We start from the raw sequence: 11573 nt of genomic DNA, 5'->3' as shown, positions 1-11573 counted from the left end.
TATAGAACGACATACACAATCCAACAATAACAATTAGCATTTCGGCCCTTCAGTGACTCCAATTGAGCATTTCCATGGGGATCAGTCAATATGTCGTGTGTTGGAAACTTCTGATATTTCAATATCTTAATGTCGCTATTTATTGCATCTCTAACAACTTTAATTTAATCTGGCTTTTTTTCCCACTAATTGACCCCCCACCCCCACCCTGTCAAGTCCTTTTGTTTGAGACGGTTATTATTAAAGCATTAAAAATATTCCATATAAAAATTATATTTGAGCACTTTATTACCTTGTAATATAGTATTTTTTTTTTCCTGATTGTATCATGTAAAAATGATTGTGTTTTTGGATATTGAGTGTACCAAAACGGCCAATAATCATAGAGCTAATGTCGTAATTCGTTGTATGAAAATGTGTTTTATTTATCTGGATTATGTACTCGGTGGAGTCGGCATTGGTCTTAATGCTTTCGGTACAGTGTGTGAGCACTCTGTCGTGATTTAGGTATACGTTGTAGATATTATATACACACGTGTAAACTTGGAAATAAAATAAGAATATGTTTTCCGGTCTCTAATGTTCATCAGTGAATTGTGAATAAATCAGTAATTTTATTGTACTCTTGATATTCTTGCAACTTTCATGATTCTTATATAGACATATTATAGATAAATAGACATATTATAGATACAATATATTCTAGAAATATACGATACATTTTGTTTATTTCAAATATAATCTACAAATTTCATTTTAGAAAAAAAAGGTGCGCAAAAAAAGGCTTGCAGAGAAATATCTGAGTTTATTTTTGGGTCCGTGGGAGGCAAAAGTTCACTTTTGAGCTTTCTTGGCTCCCCCTTTAGCCCCCGCTTTGCCTCCTTTACTGTCTCCTTTGCCTCCTTTACTGTCTCCTTTGCCTCCTTTACTGTCTCCTTTGCCTCCTTTACTGTCTCCTTTGCCTTCTTTCTCCCCCTTCTCTCCAGACTTCTTCCCTTTCCCCTCGCCGGCGTCCTTACCGGACGCCTCCTTTTCGTCTCCTTTCCCTTGTTTGGCACCCTTGCCCTCTTTCTTGCCCTCTTTGGGCTTCTTCTCTGCTTTGTCCGCGTCCACTTTAGCGGAGACTGTCGTCACCTCCTCTTTCTCTTCTGCCTTTGCAGCTGCAGGGAGGAAAAAAAGAAATAGAAAAAAAAAGTTAAAAATCATTTTTTAAAAAAGGCGAAGGCTTCTTTCATGGCAGCATCAGGTAGCATCGAGGTCCCTCTGTGCTAATTGAAAGAGAATTTAATCTAGCAGAAAGGCGCTAAGTGGGTTGCATGCAATGATAAAGGCGCATCTGCTTCTCCCCGGACCAATAAGCACGGTCTTTCTTTATTTTTTTAATGGGCTTGTTTGATGCGATGCATTTTCTGGGGGGAGAATTGGAGATCAAAAGGATGTAGCCATATCCTCTTCAGGGGAAGTATAGATCGAGATTGAGGAAAGGTACATTAACGACATTAATATTAACAATAAGCTGCTCTGGACTTAAAGGAGGACTTTGTTGTTGAGAGTGAGATGAGAAAGAGAGTTATTACTTTCATGTCGGTATGAAAATAAAAATGAAGCTACCTTTAGCGTAGCTTAGCATAAAGACTACACAGTGGGAAAACAGCTGGTCCAGCTCGGTCCAAAAGTAACACAATCAGTCAAAGCTTATCTACATTGTTACATCTCGTTTGTTTCTTTGGTACAAAAGAGTGTAAAGAGGAAATAGTGCAGCGCATCACTTCCTGTAAAACCGCAATTGGTGTTTTTTTTGGTACACAACATGTGAGTGAGCTTTTCAGATGCCGGTTGGTAGATGTTGTTAGCTTCGGACAGAGCAAGGCTAGCTTCCAGGCCTGTTTCCAGTCTTTGTGCTAAGCTAAACTAAGCTAACTAGCTGCTGGCTGCAGTTACACATTGAACAGAGACATGACAACGGCATTGATTTTTCTCGACTTTTTCTCAAACTCTTAGGAAGCATATTCCCAAAATAATTTCGGCTTACTTTCAAATTATTTATTTATTTTTCAAACTGTATAAAATACCTAAATAAAATACCAAGTATGAAAAAAGAAAGATGCAACCTCAAAATAAAATAAAGAGTTAACTCATTACTTCTTAAATAGAATAACAAGAAACATGGGTGTGATTTTTAAACTGTAAAAAGAAATGCAGGACAGACTCAAGTTGGGACCACGGGAGCTTTGTTGTTGTTGTTGTTGTTGTTTTTTCAGTAGCAAAGCAAACACTTTCCCCGGCGCTCTCTTACGCTGCAGAGACGCCGGATACAACAAACGCAGGCCAAGCAACCAACAAACAAACAAACAAACAAACAAACAAACAGCGCACGTCAAAATGTTTGACTGTTTTGGGGGTGAATCCATCTGACTTACGATAACCAACCAACCATCAGAATGTTTGTGAGTAAATAACTTTGTGTCTATTTATCCTCGTGCATTTCTCCTTCATGTTGCCTCTGTTTTTCTTCTTCTTCTTGTTTCCATAGTTGTCTGATTTAGACCGAGCGTCTGCTGCATCGATGCAGCATGGTGTTGGTTAAATGAAGAGCTATAATTAAAATGTATTAATTAGAAACACACACACACGTGTTCGACATTGTTTCAATGTTGGAGTGTGTGTGAGTCCGACTGTTCACACACTGCTGGAGAGAGAGAGAGAGAGAGCGAGAGAGAGAGAGAGAGAGAGAGAGAGAGCGAGAGAGAGAGAGAGAGAGTACAGTGAAAGGTTAACATTGCTCGGCCCTTCACACAATGTCATTTTTTTTAATACAATTTGAGGGCACGCGACACTTGTGATATTTCATAAGGAAACTCACCAGTTCCACTTGTCACCTCGACATCTGTTTCCATAGCAACCGACTCACAAATAAACTCATTCTGCACTCCTGAGGAACAAAGCGGGACTCTGTAACCTCAAACGACCTTTTTTCCCCGCAGCCCGTTCGCCGCTGCAGCGGACACACACACACGTGTTTGAAATGTGTTTGGGTTGTGTTCACAACAACAACAACAACAACAACCACAACTGCAGCCGTTCGGTGACACTAGACATCCTTCTCTTTGTTCCGCGGCGGCGGCGTCTGGCGAGAGTTGATGGCGCACGAGGAGGGATTGATTGACCGTGTTTAATGAAATGTTTGTGAGAGCTGGAGACGGAGGGATGAAAGGAAGAGGCGGAGCCTGAAATTAGATATTAGATATTAGGCTCTGAAACTGTAAAAATCTTTCCTTCTCTCGGGTTTATTTTCGTCCCAGACGCTTTTAAGGGCTCGATACCAACGAGGCCGAGATTCTGTCAACACGTAAACAGATCTCACAAGCTGAAAAACATTTTTTTTTATTCCTGCACATATTAACACAGATACAAGTGGGCATGTCTTGATCCTCATTTGCAATATTGAATCTCCAATGCTAAAATTATTATTATTATTATGTCGTGATGTTCCAACGGATTGCTCGTAATCCCCTCAGTGTATTCTGTCTTTGCATAATCCATCCAGCTCTCATATTAAAAAGAAAAAAGAAAAGAAAAGAAAAATTGCGACAGTTTCTATTAGGAATTTTCCAAAATAAATGTGTTCCAACATTCACGGACGCCACATTTCCTCCAGATTCTCTTGCACGTCGTCATTTGGTTCGTCGGATATTTTTTTTTGCATATTTCATATCGAAATGTGCATATTGGCTTTGCATTCATATCGCCCCTCCACGTTAATCCAGAAGCTTTTACACTCTGGGTACTAATGAATATGTTAAACCCTCACTTTATTCCTCCCAGAGTGGTTGATTACTCAAATGTTAATAAAAGAGGGGTTAAACATATTAGATCATCATCTCTCTAGACCACACTGGATATGGATGTCAGTCCCTATTTGTCACATTTACACACAAGGCAACACACCACATTCCTGAGGGACATTAAGAGAGAGAGAGAGAGAGAGACCAGAACATTTAATTACAGAAGAGATCAGTGTTCCCGACATCTATGATTTCATATTTAAGTGTGAGCGCGGATGGTTTTGCTCCGTTCCAAAGCGTGAGCAGGCAGGTAGAAACGGACCTTCACAGGCCGCACGCTGCATGCATTGTATTGGTATCATTCGTAGTCATCGTAGTCATCTGCTCTCGACATTCTCGTGCAAATATGCGTGAAGCAAAGATTGAAAAGATCTTAAAGAAAAAATAAACTACAAAAAGACCAGCTGCACAAAAGTCAATTTAAATGTGCAAAAGCATCGCACTGACATTAAAAGTCTGATGTTTCTGCTGCACCACAAAACAAACAATTCAAATTGGCGCTCATACATTTCACACGAGTGGCGTGGCATGAGCACTTGAATGAGAGGATGAATTTCTCTCGCAAGCAATAGACTCGAGGAAGACCAGATAGATGGCTGCTGCTGCATGAAGAGGACCTTTAGGGCGGCCACCAGTGTGCACACGGTGTGTTTTTAAAAAGTCACTTAGCCAGGAGGAGAGTCCAAAAAGAAGACAAGAGCAGAAGGAAAAGGAAGGAGGAGGAGGAGGAGGGGAATCAGCCGGTCTCTGGCAAGCCGAGGGAGCCGGGCTGCTCCTCGCTGACCCCGACCCGGCCGGTAGCGCTTTGAGTTTGGACCTGCTCAGAGACCGTCTCTACGGCAGGAGCACCTGTGGCGGCTGGAAGGAAAGGAAACACAGCGAGGAAGAAGGAGAGAGGAGAGGAAGTTTACTTATACGAGAGCAGAACAATTGAAAACCAAGTGCAGCGAGTTTTTGTGAGGTGACAAGAAGAAGGCAATAAAACATGTAAGGAAATGACTCTGCCTTAGGAAGGATGTTATGTAAAAAGACAGCTGTCCTCGTAACCACGACTGACCGGCCATCTGGCGGACCGGGCACTTTCCCAGCATGCCTTGTGGGCCGTAAAACACGTCGGTCGGCCTCTCGCTTTCGACACCGGAGACGATTAAAGAGAAACATATAACCAATATCCGTCTGCATTAGCCCCGCCCCCCACATGCTCTATGAATATGTGCTCTCCCTCAGCGGAGAGGTCGAGTCCTGCCGAGTCGTCGTCTCCAGTGTTTGGCAAATATTAGCATAAATTAGCTTAAATATTAAATAAATATTAGCTTTTTAATGCTCAGTGAGCATTAAAAAGAGCTGCACGCCACACAGATGTTTATTATAGGCTTTATGAATCAATGAGTTATGTTTATTTACACTAACCATCATAGGGGAACCCCCAAAGAATGACTGGGCCCATTTATTTTGTCCCAGTCCAGCCCTGCTGGTATCCTTAATCACATAGTGGGACTACAACAGCAACCGGTCTTGTAAGACCTTGTGTGTAAAGCAATCACAGATGGGGCCTCGAGGGATGTATTGTACGCTATGAGTGGTTTATTGTTGTCACAAGACTTCACATTCCCTCATTCAGAGCTACTGTGAGAAGCTTTAAAAAGTATTAAAAGAAGAAGAAACCTCTGCGTATTACTAGATAAATAATAACTATATCAGAGAGAGGTACTTACATCCCGGGATCTCCGTCAGCTCATTCAGAGGTGGCACCGTCTCTAACGTGTTGGCGTATATTTTGGCGGCCAGTCTCTGCGCGTGCCGTGCCTCTATTTCCTTTTTGGTTCTCGGGATTCGACATTTGAATATACAACATAGGGTGATAACTGAAGGAGAAGGAGCACATGACAGTAATTGCAACATGGTATTAAGGCCTATACGCAATTAGCACACTAATTATCAAGCATGCTAACAGGATAGTGATGTCATGCATTTATTAATAAGGCACCTTAGCGTGGCTGCAGACTTGTTAAGACGCATGCATTGGTGTCGATTAACCAGAAAATTCAACAGATACACACAATCTGCACAAAGTGAAAGTTTGTCTTGTGTCATTTTACAGTTGTATGACTCGCGGATGAGATCTCTGCCTTTCCTGAAATAATATTAGTGTATGTGGCAGTGGGGTGTGGTTAGACTCAGCTGTAGAGTGGGTGGAGCAGGGGTGTGGCTCGGGGAACAGTGCCGGAATGATGTCTAATCAGTCTCAGCTGGGGCTGAGGGTTAATCAGCCTCAGCTGGGGTTAATCGGGTTGTCTTTTCTCAATAAAGAGCAGGAGGGACTGAGAGGCGAGAGAGAGGAGCGAGGAGCGTCACCGAGCGTGCGTGCGTGCGTGCGTGCGTGCGTGCGTGCGTGCGTGCGTGCGTGCGTGCGTGCGTGCGTGCGTGCGTGCGTGCGTGCGTGCGTGCGTGCGTGCGTGCGTGCGTGCGTGCGTGCGTGCGTGCGTGCGTGCGTGCGTGCGTGCGTGCGTGCGTGCGTGCGTGCGTGCGTGCTGGTATTAATAGCATTTTGGAACTACCTCAAGCTGTGTGCTGCCTCTGTGCAAGTCCGAGACTCACCGGGTAACAGGCAAACAGTGTAATTATTGCTAATCACATCGTGCTTCATAATCACACCGTGCATAATTGCACGCTTCGACCTCCTTTGGCCTGCAGTTATTTCTCAAGATTGAAGTCTATTTGAAGAACGGGTTTCGTGAAGGCAGCGCGTCCACACAAAGTGATTTCATACTTACTGATTGCTAAAACAAACATGGAAAAGATGGCGATGACCTGCCATAAGCGCAGCCCCCAGAAGACAACGGACTCGGAGGTGATGGGGTCCGGCTTCTTTGGGGGATCTGTGGGCAAAAGCTGCAGAGGGAGGAAAAAAAAATAATAAGAAGAAGAAACAACGTTGATTGTTTCAGTCTCTCAAATATAAAACCATAAAATCAGAGAGTAAAATATGATCTTGGAGTAACTCGAGCTTCACCCTCAGGCGAAGTAATGTGTCAGAATCTGTGGAAGACTTTTCAGTCACTTCTCCGTCTTAATGACTTTACGAAAACATGTATTAATTATGAACTCTGTTGGAATCTGATATACATATTAAAATATAGATATAATAGAAGCATGTGAAGTCATCTAAAGAGGCACTCATTCCTTTAATTGCTTAATTGCATAGACAATCAATTCTTCTTGATGCTTCATCATCTTACTTTATTGGTACGGTTAACGTATACATTTAACTTACTGTCCATTTAATTATTTAGACGTATGAAAGTTAACTGAACTGACACACATTTTTTATTTTATTTTTTCATGGCATTGGCGAAATGTAAAAAAAAGCGTATTGTTTCTTCCACAAAGAAAACAAAAACAACAACAACGCCATAATCTGTGGGTTTGTGTGCGTCTCTCTCCCCCTGGATCTATAAACATAAATAGAGGGAATCCTCCCTTTCTACTGGGCATCGATTGCTTTTTGGAAACTCTACACTATCGTCCATAAACCAATAAGTGATGCATTAGAAAATGGACCCTTATTACGTCTTGAAATGTAACAGTTTTTTACCCCAGAACGAGCTGAGGAGGTGAATGTAAACACTACAGGCTCTGGAGGAGATGAGACCACGTAAATGAATCAACAACGTTTCTTGAGTTTGTGCGAAAGTCAAAAAATAATCGTCAGATGTTGCGATGAGCTTCGAAACTTTGCGCCTTTTTCCCATCTTTTTTCCCATATTTTTCCATCTTTTTCCCATCTTTTTTCCCATCTTTTTTCCCATATTTGTTCCCATCTTCACGTGCGACGCGTGACCTTAAAGACAAGCTGTCTTCAGAACTCGAACAAGGAAGCTGGCAGCAAAGAAACATGTGTTTTGTGCAAACTCCCACGGACGGATTAGCTATGATGGGGATATTTAGCATCCGCTCTTAAAGAATTGTGTTGCGTTCAAGAGCGATTATGTAACGCTGAGTACTTTCCTCTGGGGCTAATTTCACAGGGGGGCCAGGATTAGTGGCTTTGAGCCTCTGGTTTTCTTTTTGGTTGGAAACAAAACAAGATTACTGACCTCAAGTTACCTCACGTTAATCCTCACGTACCCACATTTATGACATATTTTATGTTTGGTTGGTTTGATATTCAAGTAAGTTTTCTAAGAAGGTCCTTACGGGACTAATCAAGGGAGATTATTACAAGGCGATGGAGGATAAACATCTAAAAATAGGAGAAATCTGCATTGGGATGCAGGTCTTAGTTATGCAACGTGTATTAGCAAAAGACCAATTACAATTCACAAAAGGATATCACGTACAAAGGATATATGCAATTGTATATGCCTAGTATTTAGACATTTTTTAATGTGTAGTTGTAATATACCATCACTACTGATTCATTTTAATATGACAAAATATTGTTTTTATAGGTTGTCCTTTCAGTGTTGTTCTACACAATGTATTGGAGGGGGAACAAAGATTTATTAGAAACATTATTTTAATAGAAAACATGGATTTCAGCTGCTTTTATTTTGTAGTCCGACCCCCTTCTCTTCAGCCAGAGGCATAAAAACAACTCGACGTACCGGGACGTCATCCTCCTCCTGCACCGATGGAAACACGTGTGCTCAGCTATTCACGGAGGACATCATACATCTAGGTCTCTACATAATGTCCTCTCAGCTCCTCGTTATTAAGTAACACAAGAAAAAAACACTTTGGCGTCTAAACAATAACAACGAAGCACATAAAACCCTCATGATATTCATGAGGAGGGAGAGGGGGGGGGGGCCTGTGGAGGACATGGTGGTGGTGGTGGTGTCGGGCTCTTACCTCGGGATCCGGGACCTGGGAGGACGCGTAGGACAAGCACTGGGACAGCAGCAGCGCTCCCCAGCCCTGCAGCAGGAGCCGAGGTGGACATACAGGCTGATGCCCAACCATCCTCTCCTCCTCCTTCTGCCTGCAGCCCCCCTGGCCTCCCCCTTTATCTCCCTCTTCCTCTCTTCCTGCCTGGCGCCGTATATAGAGGACAGGACCACAATGCCCCCCCCCCCCCCCCCCCGGGGTGATTAATGGTGACTGCGTGGCTGTCGGCTTCCTCTCATATTCAGTCGTGTGCTCCTCTGCTGCCGTCGACCCACCAAAGAGCACACCGGCTGTCACCGCTCGCATGCAGCCCGAAGCTGCAGAGAGCCACACCTGCAGTTACAGGGCGCATTAATTAATCAATAGACCTGGTGTGGTTTACAGCCAGCTCATCCTGCTGGGGACAGGCAGTTAACACAGTGTGTGTGTGTGTGTGTGTGTGTGTGTGTGTGTGTGTGTGTGTGTGTGTGCGTGTGTGTGTGTGTGTGTGTGTGCGTGTGTGGTGTGTGCGTGTGTGTGGGGGGGGGGGGGGGCACGAGGTTGTGCGCAGGACCGTTAAGTTAATGGCTGTGAGCGTCATCGAGTTTATGGCCTCAGCATCTGTGAGTGTACAAAATGCTCTCTCTCTCTCTCTCTCTCTCTCTCTCTCTCTCTCTCACACTCCCTCTCTCACTCTCTCTCACTCTCTCTCTCCCTCTCTCTCACTCTCTCTCTCTCTCTCACTCTCACTCTCACCTCTCTCTCATCCCCTCTCTCTCTCTCTCCCTCTCTCCTCTCTCTCGCTCACTCTCACTCTCTCTCCCTCTCTCTCTCCCTCTCTCTCTCTCTCTCTCTCTACTCTCCACTCTCTCTCTCTCACTCTCACTCTCTCTCCCTCTCTCTCTCCCTCTCTCTCTCTCCCTCTCTCTCTCTCCCCCTCTCTCTCTCCCTCTCTCCCTCTCTCACTCTCTCTTTCTCACTCACTCTCTCACTCTCTCACTCTCTCTCTCTCTCTCTCTCTCTCTCTCTCTCTCTCTCTCTCACTTGTGTGTGGCAGAACGTGGAGAGCCGAAAAGGTGTCATGGGATCCAACGTTTTCAATGTGCATCCAACCCCAAGAAGGAAAGAGCAAAAAAAAAAAAACGTAGTAGAGTCAGATTTGATGTTTTAGAATGATTCAGAAATAAAAGTGAATGGTTGAAGGTGTTTTTAGTTTGTTGTCACGTTGGCGGTACGAGGCTGCTTTCACTGGAGAGCTCGGACAAAAACAAGCTAGATAGAAGAAGAACGTTAGTATCACTTAAATGGCATTTACTTCTAGCACTTTGTAGCTTGGCTTTCTTGAATAAATTGTACTTTCTTGTTGTGAGTTTTTATTCTCGTGGTTGAATGCACTTAACTTGTCACTTTGGATAAAATAAAAAAAAACAAGCCTGACGTTCTTTCTGAATGAAGTAGCTAGTAGCTACAAAAGTGGTTAAATCTAGCGAGAAAGGTGGCGAGTAGGCGACACTGACAGCACTTCCCTTCAGGGCCTCCCCCCCCCCCCCTAAGTATCCACACGAAGTTCACAACTAACACAGCCATTGTTTGTACTTACGCTCACAGTTTGTGGAAGATCCCTGTGACATGCAATTACTGCGTGGGGCAGAGTGTGCAATTTAAAAATAATTAGAATAATTAGTCAAAACATCTGATTTACTCATTTCCATTACACAGTTAAATAAATATTACAAAAATCAATGTAAGAAGCCATACCACATTGGATGGATGGCTTCATTGCTAGCTCATGTTTAAACTTGAGGGAAAAGCATTGGACTAAGTCCAGTTTATGTTGTTCATGTCTTTGTTATGTTTAAACTATGCTTTCCTTGTTAAATCTTAATTCATAAACCACCCAGCGGAGCAGCCGTCAGGCACAACATTGCATAATCTTATTTCAAACTACCATTATTCACAACATTGTCAGTAGTTGTTTGTTTTTTGGCCACTTGAGGGCAGTAGAAACAAGCTATGATCCCAACATTTACACATCCAGCGTGTTTGCAAAAACTGGAAACACTAAAGTTTCGGGCTGAAAAACATCAAATATTCAGAATCAGGTTTATTGGCCAGGTACACACACCACAAATCTAAAACAAGGACACCAAAGCTGCACAAGAGTAAACACAAACATTTAGCTATTATGTACAAGTAGATGAAAGTGGTACGCGTATGTTTGCCGACTGAGAGGGTGAAGGACGCATGGACCGAGCCTTTCATGTCCAGCCTCTCAGGTAGACATGAAAGGCTATTCACCTTCAGCTTTTGTTGCCTCCTCCTCCTCCTCCTCCTCCTCCTCCTCCTCCTCCTCCTCCTCCTCCTCCTCCTCCTCCTCAGAAAGCTCCTAATTCCGTGGCTCATCCAAGGTCGATGTTCACAGCCAGCATCATTTCATTTGAGAGATTTGCTCCTGACTTAAATGACACCCTGCGGACCGATGATTTTTTTTCGGGGTACGACGCTTGAACGACACAGTTCCATTTTTGCCCCCAAAACCATTCTTTAAATATTTGCTCTCCAAATAAAAGACAACCACGACTGTCCCCGGTAATAATGACACGTATTGACCGAGGTGAACACACTTTACATGCATTAGCATTCTTGAATCCGACTTCCCTGATGGGTGATTTTTATACAAATGTTCAGGTTTATTTCGGTGGTACTGAGAACCCTTGCCCTCGGCCTTAGTCCGTATTAGCCCCCGGTGATTGGCTTTTGTCAGAGGTGTTGGATGCAATCACGACACCAGCACGACATCGGCGGAATACAAAAGAGCCCGCTGTGTTGCACAAAGCTTCGGGTTTTTGCTTTGTTGTC

The 11573-nt window shown here is 43.5% G+C and overlaps 1 protein-coding gene across 1 annotated transcript; it reads right to left on the bottom strand.

The window, feature by feature from the left end:
• Nucleotides 1-731: 731 nt before the first annotated feature.
• On the bottom strand, nucleotides 732-8810 carry tmie (transmembrane inner ear). Its single transcript, XM_034555488.1, has 5 exons — nucleotides 8700-8810; nucleotides 6620-6737; nucleotides 5561-5710; nucleotides 930-1160; nucleotides 732-742 (listed from the first exon to the last, which is right to left on the bottom strand). Exons 1-5 carry the CDS (start codon nucleotides 8808-8810, stop codon nucleotides 732-734), a joined length of 621 nt encoding a protein of 206 aa, XP_034411379.1.
• Nucleotides 8811-11573: the final 2763 nt, after the last annotated feature.

The sequence above is a fragment of the Cyclopterus lumpus genome, chromosome 17, assembly GCF_009769545.1.
Source record: "Cyclopterus lumpus isolate fCycLum1 chromosome 17, fCycLum1.pri, whole genome shotgun sequence".
Classification (NCBI taxonomy): Eukaryota; Metazoa; Chordata; class Actinopteri; order Perciformes; family Cyclopteridae; genus Cyclopterus; species Cyclopterus lumpus.
Note: the sequence above shows the minus strand (reverse complement) of the source record. Positions and strands in the feature narration are given on the sequence as shown.